General features: G+C 43.7%; 1 protein-coding gene across 3 annotated transcripts in view; it reads left to right on the forward strand.

The window, feature by feature from the left end:
- Nucleotides 1-16,445, forward strand: part of LOC117232698 (nucleolar protein 4-like) — a 96,466-nt gene that overhangs the window by 62,387 nt on the left and 17,634 nt on the right. For 2 of the 3 annotated variants that reach the window (XM_033492244.1, XM_033492245.1), the window contains exon 3: nt 7,392-7,625. The exons of the other annotated variant lie outside the window; for it this stretch is intronic. In XM_033492244.1, coding sequence (XP_033348135.1) covers nt 7,392-7,625 — 234 coding nt within the window. The remainder of the gene's footprint in view (nt 1-7,391; nt 7,626-16,445) is intronic. 3 annotated transcript variants of the gene reach the window in all.

Consider the following 16,445-nt stretch of genomic DNA (forward strand, 5'->3'; position numbering starts at 1 on the left):
TTGTCTCCTTTTTTGTATATTAAATATGTATGGACCAATCTACAAACGATACGTAACCATCCTAAATCCAAGCACAATGATTCTTCGCTGTACGTAATATATCCGATCCATTTTTTTTTTTTCATTTTCGCACACATTTTCACCATTGACTAATTGCATTTCGAACGAAATTGTCCAAATGATCGCAACGTAATCGTGCAGACGAAATAGAAAAAACGCCCTAATATGCAACGATATAACAAATATTCATTTATTTCTGGTAAATCAGTTTGCTGCACAATTCCATTTTGGAAGAGTTCATACCTTTCTAAAAGAATGTACAACTCTTCCAAACTTCCATTCATCGAAGCATCCATACTCGCAAACCTTTGGAACATTCTCTACGACCATACTCGCACCTAGACCTTCGTGTAACTTTTCTGCGTGATCAAATGTTTTCCAAAAAAGACGCAAGACAGTTTTCTGGATTTTCTGGAAGCGAGCATCATCTGGACGCACGCATTTGACTCTTTCGACTAGATGCAATGTCGGTACGTTCGCGATAAAACCGGTCACGGTGCGTCAGGCTGAAGCAGTGTATCTTTGAATCGGAAGAATTCGGGAACAAAATTGTTCGATTTGACTGTCGTATCGTTCTATTTTGGAAATTCTTCGTGACAAATTTTAATTGATTAACTTCAAAATTAAATTTCTATCGAGATACGACCAAGTTTGAGATTCGATCGATGAAAATGTGATCAGCCCGAAGTTCCCGTTTTCTTTTCGTAACAGACGATGATTTTAGAAAATCCCCCTCTTCTGCTGAACGCATCCATGAAAACGCGTTCACTATTTCTGCGATCGGGCGTCCGCTCGGAGATCGACGAACTCCAGCAGGGGAATCGTTCAATTTTACGTTCGTTGTCCCCTGGACGGGGTCAGGTCGCGGCCGTTTCGAGAATCTGACCCAAATCCTACGGTGGTGGCGTCGCGTTTCTGCATTATTGAACGGACTGAATGATTTAGACGTCACACCGTCCCCGTCAGCCGCCAACTTTATCCGGCTGCTAATAAATCTCTCTCGCTCTCTCGCTCTCTCGCTCCGTATGCTTTCGTTCTGGCGCGACTCGAGTACCCTTCTACGTGTCACTGCTAATTCTCCCGCTTGAACGAATCGACGCTGCAACTGGAGGGAAATGTGGAGTGCAGCGAGCTACTCAGCCGATCATGGTTTCGTGGCAGAGACCGATCATGGGGTGCCAATATCGATTCTCATCGGGCGACGTGCTTCGATTTGCACTGCGACTTACTTTGTCTAGGTTTCGCTTGTCGTATTTTCGTTTTCTACTTCTTTTTCGTTTCGTCTCGGTTGGTTCCTTTTTATCGGTGGATGGGTTAATTAATCCTTAACTGCTGCCGTGCAATGGAAATATATTTAAATGTCGAGAATAAAATTAACTTCGAAGCAATAGTTAAGGATTAGAGAGAAAGTAGCGGGGGAGAGTTATTTCGATTATGTAGATCGATCGTCTTTGAATTTATATCGCTTCTGTGTGATTGATTCATCAACTTGAAAAAGTTTTAACGTTTAGAGTATGGTTTCTCAACGAGTCATTAGCAACGCGTTTTTCGAGTCGGCAGATCGTTTTTATATCGCGTATACATTTTATCATTGCGTATAAATACGATTTTGCGTTTAAGTAATTGTAAGTCATTAACGATTGAGTAATGATGTCTGGATAACAGCAATAGACTGTTTTTCTCTAGAATCGAATATCCATATTCTTTATTACCAATGGCAAAAACAGAGGTGATAATTGAAATTGTTTTTCAATCCTCGCTCTGCCAGGCAACGATGTGTCGTTCTTTAACAAATTACAACTTTTACCCTATAATATTTATGTTTTTGTATCGTATAGAAGAAATTCAGGTATCGAGTGTTACGAGCTCGTTAACGTGAAAGCAGGTGGACTTTGCTAACACGTTGTATTCTTGAGAGTTTAGTGCCTGTGGTTGGTCAAGGCGTCGGTTTCGTACAATCCGAGTAAATGATATTTCCAAGCTGTGCGATTGCGGTTTTAGGTAAAAGGGGCGTGACGAATATTTTTCGTCGCTAGGGCGAGGTGAATTAAAAATCTTGATACGTTAGTTTTACCATTGTTGTCGGCAGCTGTGAAACTTGTTACGCTAGGACCCAGTTGCCTACCATCGAAGATCTACTAAAGCGATACAGTGGAACCAAATTTCTTTTTAAAAGTTCACCATTCATAGGCGAAGAAACTTTTCGCAGGGCGCGAAAGAGATAATTTTAATCCAACCTAAAGGGATACACAGAAACGTATGCCAAGAATCATGTATGCAAATCTATACGTATCTTTGAAGTTCCCATTAATTCAAGCAATTTTTTCTCAACGTGTTCTTCAAAGGTTGCATGAATATACAGGATCCGGCAATAACGACAGCCCAATCTTGCATCGGCTGGTCTTTTTTCTGCGAAAACTAAGTCTAAACTTTGGAATAATCTCTCTTCGTACAGGGCTTCATTTTCGACCAGGTCGAGATTGGGTATTTAAAGCGGCAAAGGCGCGGACTAAATGAATTTTAAACAATTGAACATTGCAAACGAATTGGTCGAAATTCAAACGACCATAGCACGTTGGTAAGACTCGCTTTGAAATACGTTTTTCGTTTCTGCGTAAAGATCGCCAACGAATAGTATGAAAATAACCTTCGAAAGCAGATCTCCGACTATTCGATGATCTCCGCTGTTCTTCAATTCCGTTTGAAGTTTCTCGAAGAACCAACGATAGCGTAATTTTTATCGAAAGAAACACCGACTTCTTTGAATGCGCGCACGAGCGTTCATAATTATGCAGCAGTAGAATATTTTTCATCGCATATACATATGTCATCGTGGGTCAAGAGTATGAATTCTGCTCAGGGGCATACAGCCAGGTGTTCGTAGAATCGAAACGAGATTGATAATATTCTTTAAGACCGTGCATGGCCATGTTACAGTTCGTTACATTGGCAATGATATAAACTAAAATAGAAACATATTTCTACGAAGAACCGCGAAAGCTTGCACTTAAGTGCACGCGTACTTGTACAAATCTGAATCGATTTTCTCGAAAACGAAGCCTTATACGTGACCCGTGGCTGCACTGTCACTGTCGATGCATTCTCTATAGCGATTATCGCATTCGGTGTAAAATGTGTCTGACTATAGACTACAGGCAATCCACTGTCACTCGTTCGCCCCACTCTTCCGTTTCCCCTGCCTTCTGTTCATAGATCGAGTGCGTTCGCTCGTAGGTTCCTATATTTTTCAGTTTGTAAACCGTTCTGCGAATTATTTCTAACGAAGATTGCTCGATTTAATAGAATTTTTCAAGATGCGCGTCTACACGCCATTAATTGTAGTACGAATAGGTATACTTGAGTTTCATTCGTGTAAAAAATTCACATCATTTTGTGGAGAGCTTAAGCGACTGTTATTTTTTGCGTTTCAGTAATTTGTAATTCTTCTTCCAAGTATTCCTCTTCGAGAAAAACAATTTTTCATCCGCTCCTATTTTCCGATAAGGGTCTGTACTCGACGTCAATATCTGAAAACACGAAAAAAATGCATAATTTTACTATGCAAGTCGTTAATCAGTTTATAGACGTCATTGTAAACGCGTGTCTAACGATTTTATCGAAATAACGATCGATCCGAACGACGGAGGCTCGAGCGTGTAAAAGGAACCTTTTGGAAAACGCGTTGGTAAAAGCTAGCCGATTCATCCGCGTCACGAACGAGCTACGTATTTATTAGCATGTACCGACACTTCAACCTCGTAATCTCGTTACCGCGGCCTCTTACATAAAAGAACGGGATACACTCGCGTCTCACGCGCGATGACGCTGCCTCGCGGTTCCGAGAATCGACCGATTAATCAGACGAGGATCTTCGCACCGACACCGTGGCGTCCTCCTTCGATCACGATCCCGCGGCATTTCGATCAGATGAAATTGTACGTAGCACGTTCCCGATCTCCTAGGATCTTCGACTCGCGCTACGCGATGCTGTTGTACGCGATGCTACATGATAGATGTAACCGAGTGTTTACGTCTCGTATTTACTTTGGACGATTATGAAAGCGATTTGACGAGTAAAGAATCGAAATATAAAAGATTTACGTGGCCAATTTTCAATGTTCGTGTGCAAGTAGTCTCGCGATTAATCTTCCAATGTGGAGATGAAAAGTTTGCAGTCACAATTTTCAAACGATTCGTATCGAACGAATTCTTCCCAAAGCTTTTCGTCATTCTGTCGAGAGCGATCGTCGAATCTTACTGTTCGAGATTCGTGTTACGAGGCTCTCTTCGGGCTTCGTTAACCACATCCAAACTTTCCTCCGGTGTTCCAAGTTTGAACGCGACTCAAACCGACGCGACACACGCGGCAACCAAAAAGATGATCAAATTCCAAGTATTAGAACGTTATGCGAACTTGGCGTTTACGTTAATAAATTTTCAAAGTGATATCCATCGGCGGCGATAGACTTGTCCGAAACGATCTACCGTGAACTGTCACCGTGACGCTCTCCTTACAAAGATTACAGGAAAATGACAGTTCCGTGTAATTTAATTAAATTACACGGTGATAACGTAACGTTCCAAGTTTTACACGCTTCGAACGAAAGCTTGTCGATTGGTTGATTATAAGCAGTCGTTTTACGCGGTTGTATTCAATTTTGTTTCCATACACAATGATTTTTAGATAAATGAAACACGGTGAAATCTACAACGGCAGGCAGAATCGGATTAATTCTATTTAATCTGATTTCGGGCTGATTAATTAAACGGAATTACATTTGAAACATTTATATCATCACATTTTATTGTAATTACGAAGTATGATGTATATATTCAATACGCGAAATGTGGATCGTCGATTTAGTGAATTTCATAGTCCTCTCGAAGATTTAACGTGTTGGAACTTAATTCGTTTTAATATATTCGTATTGGCATCGACGTATCCATTTCAGTTAATTCTAAGTGTTTTAATTCTTATTTTACGGTCATTTCATTTTCCAAATGTGATTTCAGACTTGGGTAAAACGACCAGGTTGGCTGTGCCAAAAATGCTTCAACGAATGATTTCTCGTTGTAACTTGTTGCAGCGCGATCTGTCTTCGGGCGTAAGGGAATCTTTACTCGTACGAGACGACGAGAGATCGATAAGCGCGTGCACGATCGAGATGGGGCTCTTACTTATTGGGCATGAGATTTTAATTGACACTCGACGAACTCACTGTCGCCCTTCTGCGTCGTGTTTATCACGCTCCTGCTGTACTTTCTCCTCTATCTGTACCACTTACGTGACACTTTTTCTTCCAGAGTTTCGACACGGGATATTAAAAAGCAAGAGTTAAGCATTTTTAAGTCTTATCGCGACCTGTGAGAGAAAACTACCGATCAACAGTGACCGTTCTATATATCTGAAATTTCTTATCACAATTGCTCGTACGAAGTTTCTCATAAAAACTTTTCTATATTAAACTCTACAAGATTATCGACGACATTTACCGCGACTATCGACGATTTCACGAGTCACGAAACTCGAATTCCAAATCGGCGCTGCATCCAAATCCAATTAAAAAAAGGGAGGGCCAGGCGGAAAACAAAAAATGTCACGCATGAAATTGCTCGGAATGGTACGCATTGTTCCGGGAGTAAAAATATTCGACGAAACGCCTTCGCTGTTCGTCCAAACTGTATGCCCGTTCTTTGTTCGTGATCCGAAACGTTGTGCGTGTGTGTGTGTGTGTGTGCGCGCGCGCGCGTGCGTGTGTGTGCGTGCGTGTGTGTACCTGTTGACGCGATCGAACGAAAATCCTGAAAACCCGGCATCCATGCGCGATCGGTGACGAAACTGTTAACGTAGCTGCATTTTCGCGCGAATGAGCTCGGGAATTCGTCGAATGCCGGAGAATTTCGATGGTTGGACCTGTTGCATCGCAGAACCCGTTCGAAGGGATGGGAACGTCGATCGACCGAGAAACGAATCGACGTAGATGCCACTAAGGAATTCTCGCGCGAGAAAGACTTTGTTCGATGCTTAACACCTTCGCTGCTGATCGGATTTTCATTATTCACGGTGCTATACGCGTCGATTATTATACAAACAAAATAGTTCACCGAATTGTAAAATTTTATAATTGTTTTTTGGACCAGGAACATATCGTTGAGATCACTCTCGATGATAGCAGATCGAGTTCTTTTAATCACGAAGTTGGCAAAAATGATTATCGAAGATATTTCTGAAATATTTTTCATCTTAAATGTGAAATTAGCGTCCGATGTGTTTGGTTTCGCGTCCGAAGAAAGTGAGTTTGAAAGTCTGTTATGCGCATGTGCGTTCGGCGAATGACCAATTAGTAGTCTTCTATGTAGGATGAGAATACTAAGACTAAATACTTTTCGAGTATAAATATCTCGAGTCAAGCAATTTAATACATGCTCAAGTGGCAATGATCGTTATTAGCGCGAAGAAAGTTCATGTACGTGGTTCGTAATTTCCCATATTCTAAAGTATTTTAGAGAAACGTAGGGAATTACTTTAACGAGCATGGACGTAATTTAACTAACGTTTTGAATCGAGACTACTAACGCTGAAATATATTTGCCAAAGATCCAACGTTGTATTTATAAATAAGTAATTTGTGTAAACGATACGAAGTAATTTATGTTATTTGCATAAAGATTAGAAAACAAATGACATTTTTAACAAGAGTTACAAGCATGCGTGGACTGTCGATAAACGTTATCAGGAATATACGAAACGAAAGTGTTATCGATTACGCGATCATTAGCTCGTTTATCTTCATTGAAAGTAATTGATTGAAAATTTTCTCTGCTGTTAACTTTTTCGATCTTCGTTCAGTCGCTAGAAAAGAACGATGACTGCAGAACAATTTTTATTATCCGTTACAAAGTAAAGAAAAGTACAAGAGTCTTTAGATATTACGATTTTCACGAATATTCCTTTGCGAAAGACCAAAAAGGAAAGACAAAGCGAACTACATTTCCCAAAGGTTACCCAAATCAAACTGAATGTAAAACGCAAATCGAAGCATCGAATAAATCACCATGTCAAAATTCTCCGACAAGTATTAAACGATCATAGAAACTACAGTATCACGATCCTTAACGATCTCGATCGTTCAAGCACCACGTCACGATCTAACAATCCCACTATATTATGTATGTTATATGCAAGTCGCACTACCAGAAAGGTCCGGTCTCCGGTCTGGCCTCGGCCGGGCCGGAAGTGGGCGCGAAAAATCCGACTCTCACCCCTCCATCGGCACCATTCACCGTGTTAATCATGCCCTGAGACCAATTGGCACTTTTAATTTCGGCAGGCGCGCTCATGAAAGACGCGGATAAGCTGAAGCTGATGCTGCTCGCTTGGAATTATAATCTTCAACAGCAGGCTCAGGCTCAGGCCCAGGCCCAGGCACAGGCTCAGGCCGCCAACGCGGCCCTTTCGCCAAATAACTCCTCGACAACCACGGCCACCACCGTTGGCACACCTGTCACCAGCCAATCGGCCATTTCCACGGCAAACAACACCATTAACAACTCCACACTTACAGGTAACACCTTATTTCATCGATCGCGAACGACCGACCGCGCGAGCTTCCCGCTGTTTCCACGTTTTTTTTTTTTTTTTTTACAAAGAATTAAGATAATCGCTTCTTCCATGTGACCGTGGATCGCGAGTAACGAAACAGTACAGAGGTTTTTTTATTTGCTTGAAAGATCGTTTGCTGCGACGTCGGTAGACATTTGAAGTTTTTCAACCGTGGTTGATATATTTTTTTTTTCCTTTCGCTTTTCTTTCTCGATGGGAACACCAAAAAGGACTTCGAGAATTCGATAACGTGTGTTGTTTATTAGCATGAACATAGGAAGTTGGTATTTTCGTATAGTATATCTTGTTTGATTGGTAATATTGTTGCAATATTTCGTTGACGTTATTAGTTGTTATATGTACTTTGTCGTTGGTATGGAGTGTTTCTTCTTTCTTTTTTCTTTGTAATTTGGATATCTGTTTGAATCGTGTTGATTCGCTTGCGGCTGGGAGGGGGACGGGGGGAAAGGCAAGCGTTTAACGTAGTGTACTCATCGTACGGTTAAACAATTTTTAGTTCGAGGAATTTTCGTCAGAGCGATTCGCCTTAAAAAACGATGGGAACGATACAAGGATACCCTTTGAAATAACGTTACGCGGTATATAAAGGAAGAAAGGCTTAATTCCACTTTGATGACGAAATGCTGGACGCAGGCTGAAAAGGATCTCGCGGCAACGACGGCATAAACATGGAGACTTCAATGCTCGAGTTTCGCGTCCTTCTGCGGCGGCCAGTGAATTGCAGGTTTCGCGGGGCCAAGGTGTACCGGCTATTTAGCTCGCGCGAGTTTTGTCGTGCTGGCTGACGTGACTAATGGATTGTCGGGCCGTGACGTGCCGCGCAGGAAATTCAGACTGCGCCTTCTTTGGCCCGCGAAACAGAGCCGTTTCGAAGGCGACATACTTCTCTCTGTTAATCGACCGTGATTAACGCCACTAATTAACCGTGCTTCATTTCTCATGTCACCCACGCGTGGCCCGTTGTATCGTGCGGTACGTACTTACGCGATGAGGAAATTTTCTTCTGTCATTCGGTTTTCAACCTTGCATAGAATGCTCGCCGGAGACGAAGAACGACTATTTTGCGGTTTTAAATTGCGGAAGAAGATTTAGTACTTTTGCGAATATTAACATCGCTTTGGGTTGTGTTTCTTTATTTTACCCGCGATCACGCATCGAACGATAAATCATAGAGCGAAGGAAAATCTTCGAATATTAACGAAACGTAATAACAATTAGACTTTGCATCGACACGGTCGAACGATTCGCAGTGCTCGCAAATCCCCGTTCGTCGTTCGGCGAGCAGAAATAAATCGCGGATATTCGGGAACGCAGGAGTACTTAGAGATATAGAATACACGGGAACGTCGAAGAAAATGCGTCGATCAACCGTGGACGGGGATTGGAATCGTTCGTTGGAATATTTTCGCGCTGGCAATCGTCTCGGGCTCGTGTCGCTTTATCGTCTGACGGAATCGCTCGACTAATGCTGCAATGTTACGAAGATTCATGCATGGGATTACGCGGATCGATCGGTTGACGTTTTATGTTGGATTATTTCGGGAACTTTCGTTGTCTGGAAAATCGCGACAGAGACGAGAGAACGATGTTACGTTGCGACGTAAAAATGAAATTTAATTACAATTAAACGGTTTTACAGCCCGATAGATGGATTCTAGTTCTTCAATTTTTATTGTCATATTTTTCTCCGAGTTGATTAGATCGCGAGATTCTAAATTTTTGATTTTCCATCGTTAACAGCACGAAAACAGCGCTACGTTTAAAATCGGTTTCGATACAAGGTCGCGACAACTCACGTTTATTAATGGAACTAATTTTATCGCTATCCGAATGCACGGTACGGCACGTGTACGTATTTTTTGTAATAACACCTATTTAACGTATCAGTTATTTCAAACACTCGAGTACGTAAGCAACTATTTCTTATCTTCCATTCAAGGTGGTAAGAATCGATACAGGCGAACAAGCATTAAAGCCATTCGGATACACGAGTACATAGTGATCTTATCATATCAGACATCGGATACCCGGTTTCTTTCTCGCAAGAACGAATCGATTCAGATACGCGACTGCGTGCCGACGTTACTCTTTACCGTCGAATTAGACATTGAACTCCAAAGCAGTCCTTTCTCTTTCCTCGCTACATCGATTTGAATCAATGAATGCATTCAATTGAATGTTGATCGTCGAGATTAATATCGAAGGATCTCTTTCTCTTTCTCCGCGATTATTCATTTAGATAAGCGACTATACAATAAGGTTTAAATCTTCATAGTCGAATTAAGTATACATTAGGCGTCAAAGCGATGAATCAATTTCGTTCTGACAGCCGATTTGCAAGTATACATTGAGATTAATCGTACGATTAACAGCGACCTTACCATCGCAATCTCTGTCTCTCTCGATTCATAAAACTTTCGTCGTAACATTTTTTAATAAAATAAATTTCGGAATTCTGGAATCTTTTAAGCAGATCGCTTCGCTATGTAATTGGCGAACGACGAGACAACTCGTCATTCTGATTTATTAATCCAGGCTCGCAATTAAGGTTGTCGTAGAACGGTAGCATTTTTAGGGCAACTCGGCCGTAGCGAAAGAGTTAAATCACGATGACATGCACACCATCTCCTGTCGGAGACCGAGCAGCCTTCCCTTCTCCTTTTTCGCCGCTGACTCGATGCCGAAGCGGTTCAGTTAGGCGAGGTTGCGGAAGGATAATTCACCGTTGCCCTCTGTCCCCTCCTCCGGGATCCTGGTCGGCGGCGGCCGTTTCGCAAAACTGGTTTCGAACCGGGCCTCCGCATCTCGGACCTGGTCATTGCGTAATGAACCAGCCCGACGAAGACGCGATGGTACGCGCGCAAACCGGAGGATCGTTGCACGCCTCCCCTTCTGCCCCCCTGCGCTCCTTTACCGGCGGCGGTGACCAGCGCGCGGATTCTGCGTTTCACGCGGGACAGCTCGTCGTCGTTCTCCTGTCCCCGGACGCGCGTTTCGCAAATCGATTTCGCGATAAACACGCGCGGCCGCCGTTTTACGATCGCCGCGGAAAATTTGCTGGGAAAATGGCGGACGATATTTTATACCGGTTTACCGGTGTTTCGCCCCGTTCCAGCGTCCCTCCCATCCCGCTCGTCGTTCACGCCGGTTCCAGCTCTGCCTCCGCCTCGTCCCGTCTCGCCTGGCTGCGTGCACAGGGTGTGTTAATTGAAATGTTTATCACGCTTTGGGAATTCCGAGGATTTCGAGTTTGTCTGATTTTTGAATTTCGTTCCTGCAATCTTAGATTGTTTTCCACGAAAACGAGAAACGTATTCTAATCGCGTCTCTCTAGGTTTCTGCTTTTTGCAACGACGAAGTCTACGAATCTTGGATTTGTCCTTCTCCACAGATGTTTCTACCGTAGCGACGCTCGTAATATAAATACATTGACAAATCACTCAAGTACTCCGTTAGCGTCCGGTCCCTGTATAAGCTTCCAACTACCGATAAAGCCATTAACGGTGGATAGAATTTCGAAACGGTAGCCGGTAAGATAAATCGATTTTTTTCCCCGAATAAAAGTTCTCGTGGGCAACGATGTATCTTACGGATGAATTCTTCCGAGAAGGCTGCGCCTGTCGTCCGACGTCGACGGAACAGCTTCGAGAGAAGAACGAATAAATCTTCGTCCTATCATCGCGTGGTTATCACGATTTTTAATCAGTTAATATGCTCCTGCTCAAGTTGTGCCTTAACGGTAAAGAATCTTTCCTCGACGATGTTTGCCAAAGAGAACACGTACCTACTGCACGGTAGATGCCTGATGTCGTGCGATTAGCAAACCTGATTTTGCATAGCAAAAGTGATTTTCTCCTACGACTGTTTCGTTCCTTCGTTAAATTACCGTTTGACATTTGTGAGAGTTCCCTCGCGATATATGGAAAATAGGCGAAGAAATAAATTTTTAGACGAGCGCGCGTACGAAGTGGAATTTTTACCAAAGGTAACCAGACATGACTGAAGCTTTAGAAATACAAATACAAGCTTGAGAAATATTGTTTAACGAACCGTTCCTCGTAAATCGCCGAAAACTCTTACCACCAAAGACGTCGGCCATCCGCACGAAGCAATTCCACGTTCTTTCGCGTGCTACTCGGCCAAAGAATTTATTAATGTCCCAGGAAAATGAATTCTCGCGAAACGTTGGACTGCCAACGCGAACACGAGGTCGAGGGAAGAAAAAAGGAACAAAAGTGCCGGTGCGGTATCAGGAATCTCGTGGAGGTGTGGGGAGACGAGCGGATTGTTCCGTCATCCTCGCAAATGTCACTGACCATTAAGGGAAGGTTCGTCCTTTCTTTCCTCCTTCTTTCTTTCGCTCTCTCCCTTTCTTTTTTCCTTTTTATATTTTTGCAGAAAGGTGAATTCTCGTCGGATGATTCAAAAGGCAGATAGCAGCCGCGCTTGCGAAACGAAAGTTCGCTCGTTGTATATTTTCCCGGCGATCTTTTCAACGCGATCGCGGCGCGGAATGACGGGGCCTTTATCGGGAAATCGATTTTGCGAAATACTCGTAGGCGAATAGACGTTGGTCAGAAACACGGCCGCTCGTGACAAAGGATAGTCATGGCTGTTATGTAAATCTATTAATCGGTGAAAGAAATCTGCTTCCATGGTGTACGTTGTTTCTTTGGTTTTGTCTCCGTGGGAACAGAGATACGTCTGGTTACGAACGAAGGTAAAATTTCGAGTCGATAGATGCGAGCAACGCATTGTCATTTTAATTTGTACTTATACTACTTACGACTCGACAGTTCGTCAGCTTCGATGATACGATAAATATGACATTTAAAATCCAACTTGCGACTAAAATTTTCTGCCAACTGTCCTTAAATTATCTACGAATATCTCCGGCTCGTAATGAAATTACAAGATACGAATTTCTTTTATTCGGAGAAGAGCATACAGCTCTTACGCTCATACGCTCCGTACAGAATTCTCTCTTTGCCACGGAAAAACGTCTTTCCGCGATTTTTCATCTTTCCAGCGAATATCGAGATTTTAAATCTCGCCGTTTCGCAGAACCTGCGGTCGGCGACGCGATAAAGAATCTTCGCTTTAATGGCTGGTGACATTTACGAAAGCGACGCGAAGTAACGCCTGTTGCGAGGCGAATCGTGTCTCCGGTGATTTTCTCGTATGGTTATTAGCTCGGTTGCCACGGATACTTTCTTTCTCTCGTCACGGCCGTACGTGTCGTCAGGCGATTTTCGGATAACGCGAATCTTGATAAGACCCAGTGCCAGCGAATCTGTTCGTATTTGCGTTTACCACGGAATTACGTCGACGCTGCGAGTTTCAGAATGTATTATACTTGGTGATTCGGAGAATTTTAACGTGAAAATTGACGCGAAGAAGTCGTGAAAGTGTAGGGATAATCTCTTTCTTCTTCTTTTTCTTTTCTTTTTTCAAAAAATAGCAGTAGCTTCGACTCTCGATAGCGAAGAAGTTTCTAACAAGTTCGTAATTGAATTAGATTGCAAATAGCCTTATAATTGAAACAAGGGTATAATTCTGTCTAATTACGAAACGTCGCTAACTCGATCAATTGTATTCTCTCGTGCAGAAAATTATACTACAATCGTGTATCGAGATATAATATCGAGGGATAGTGAAAGTCATCAGGTTTCGTTAAACGTTCGTTAAAATATGTAACACCTATATAAGTTAAAATAGAATGAAACATCTATCTATGGGACGACAACTGGTGCGAACATATCGGCATGAGATATGAAAATGATATTACGATTATGTACCGTCAGAGAAAGTGTTGCCAGACTACTTTGTACGCGGTAGGATTCGATGCTTGACAGTTTATAAGATAGTTCTAAACGATCGTGCATTTACTCCGGTGTCGGGCGAATAGCATCGGATCGATCGAACTGGAAATTACTGAATTTCTGTAATCTAACACATATAGATATTTCATCCATCTGAGATATATTATCGAAACGAGCCAATCGTGGAAGTTAAATATTCAAGGAAAACAAGGATGGGCAAGCTGTTACTCGAAAATCATTGAAAGACAAAAATACTAATAGATTGGGAAAAGAGGCAGACGAACCACGCATTGGCATTACGTTGATATAAAATTTTCCATCGGCAGAACCATGTAAAGCGTAAAGTAAAAGGACGAAAGATCCTTATCCCTACCCTTAGCCGAACGAGCATCACACCAACGCAACAAAGTGCGAAGGAAACGCGTAAACGTCCGGCGGTTGGTGCGGTATCGCGGCAGCGACCATGCCGTTAAAATCCACGACATCCTCTCGGATTCGAGCCCCGGCGTGTTCCACGCTATATCCCAGGCAACATTCTAGCGTGTATCGTTGGCTGAACGAGATAAAACACACGCTGGCTCGGAGTCGGTTTGCCGGTATGTATTCATAGCTGGCCGGACGGGGCCGTGGGCGTGCGCCAGCTCGTCCGTGAATTTTGTTGCACGGCCACGCATGTAGCGGCTAGAAAAAGAGGAAGTCGCCTGGGCCGGGTATTAGTTTCCTTTTGCGGGAAGCGGTTGAAAGAATGAGGAGGACGAACTCTGCCGGGTGGGGTGGCGAGGCGACTGATTTCAGGTTCAGGACGGCCATTCGAGTTCAGGAACGGTGCTGCCTGGTGGGATTGGGATTGCTAACCGGCTTTCTAGCCGAGCCTAGGCCGGGTTCCCCTGGCCCCTCTGCTGCTTTTGCAACGCCGGCATCCGCTCGCCGCAGGCCAGAAACCCTCGATGCCTCGGTGTAAGCGTAGTACCGTACCCCGTATGCCGTATACCGTGCGTTGCTCCTATCTGCTGCACGTTGCGTGCGTATACCCGTACACGTACTAGTACCTATGTACATTCGGCTCAAACGACTCGCCAGCAGGACGAACACCGATGCCTCGATTCGTTTTGCGCGCTTTTTCACCGACGGCAGTCGAGTCATGGAAGGGGACGGGGGATGAAGCAATGGCTGGTTTTAGTAATTTTGTTTTGGGCCTGAAGCAGCTATCGACTATCGGAGAGGAGAGTTAATAAGAGGCAATGGGCGAGGGTAATATTATATTACGTTTTGTTTGAAATAAATATCAAAATGAAACGTTGCATGGCGAGAGAATCAGGAAGCGAGAGTGAAACGATATTAGATACGATATTATATTATTTACTACTTCTGTGCGTGTAATAGGAATATTCGTTCTCGGTAGAAATAAAACATTATTTGTCACTTTGTGTCGTAGCGTGCCAAAGCAGATAAAATATAAACAACACACCGAGAGGGTGCAGCGTAATTTTCTTGAGTTCACGGTATATAGGTTGGGTTCGAGTAGGTCTCTTACTAACCATAATTACAACCCTATTATGTTCTTGCTGAATGTGCGATTTCTTCGGTCGAAGAGTATCGTGGCGGATTTGTTATTCCTTTTCAAGATCATTAATAGCTTTATTCATTGTCCTCGACTCGCTGAGTCGTTAAAGTATGCCCTCATGAGATCATCTACGTTCACACGGACTTTTCTCCCACATCGGATAGCTATTTATCCTCGCTAGTTAATTCGCAGCCTGTAAATCGCATTTCTGATACTGCAAACTCATATTCCACTTGTTTAGACGTATTCGGTACTGGCATCTACAGCTTCGGAAATCCGATACGTGTATGCTTTCGTTCTACGTTAACATTCTACACTCGCGGTAACGTGAACTTACGTCCGCTTATCACCTCGATCAATAAAAATGATATATACATACACATGTATGTAAATGTAAAAAATATATCAAAGTAGCGTGGAATCGGACGTGACTCTTCGATATTCTTCCTTAAGTTATGAAACTTAAGGGAGTTCGCTCTACCCGAGCGATTTCCCTTCTCAAAATTATCTTCGATTTAATGGAACTTCAGCTTCGCCCTAAAACCGCTGCGAACTCGGTCGAAAAATCGAGCAACGGTCTTTGTATCACATCCGCCGCAAAATGTTTCTGCAACACAATCGAGCATGACCAAACTGGGAAATCGTTCCCTGACCCAGGACAAGGGGTGGGGAATAGGGAAGCCGTTCCGCTCAGCGCGTTCCTCGTGGCCACGAATTGTTTGAGCCGAGTGTACGGGCGCAAGAACCAAGGTGCAGCAACCTCGGGGCCGTTTCAGCCGTAGAGAAAGAAGGAAGGAGAGCCGATGTTGCGCCGCCTCCTGGACGAGGGTCCAGTTTCCTGGGTCGTCTACTCGCGCGTTCAGTTACTGGTTCTACCGGAATCTTCCTGGAAGCGGCATGCGTGGTTGCGTGCGCGCGATCGTTGAACGCGCGGCGCGGAATTAGAATCGGTAAGCGACTCGGGGTGGTCGACGAAGAGCGGCACGGCGCCCGGCTTTCTACCGACGACATCGCCTTACGACGTAGACGCCGCGCAAATCTCGAGTCGAACGGCTTCCGGGATGATGTCGCGTCCTGCAATTTGTCCCTCGGCTGAACGAGACTCAGACGGCATTGAAAACGCGATTATTTAGCCATTAATCTTGTTGTTTTCGACGCTCGTGGCAGCCAGTTTCATTGTGGAGCGACTGGTCAGACTACTCTGCTCGCACCGTCGAGCGCTGCTCTAACTGTGTAAGTTTAGTATTGTGGTGGATTTTTTCTCTCGGTACAAGAGGGTTGGACTTCCTGTCCGATGACTTCTGCTCACGTTGCGCTTCGTGGGAAACGCGGCAGAGAGTTTCTCGCCGATCGAAGCGTATGCGTTGTGCAAGTC

The sequence above is a fragment of the Bombus vosnesenskii genome, unplaced genomic scaffold, assembly GCF_011952255.1.
Source record: "Bombus vosnesenskii isolate JDL3184/JDL3185 unplaced genomic scaffold, Bvos_JDL3184-5_v1.1 scf7180000013293, whole genome shotgun sequence".
Classification (NCBI taxonomy): Eukaryota; Metazoa; Arthropoda; class Insecta; order Hymenoptera; family Apidae; genus Bombus; species Bombus vosnesenskii.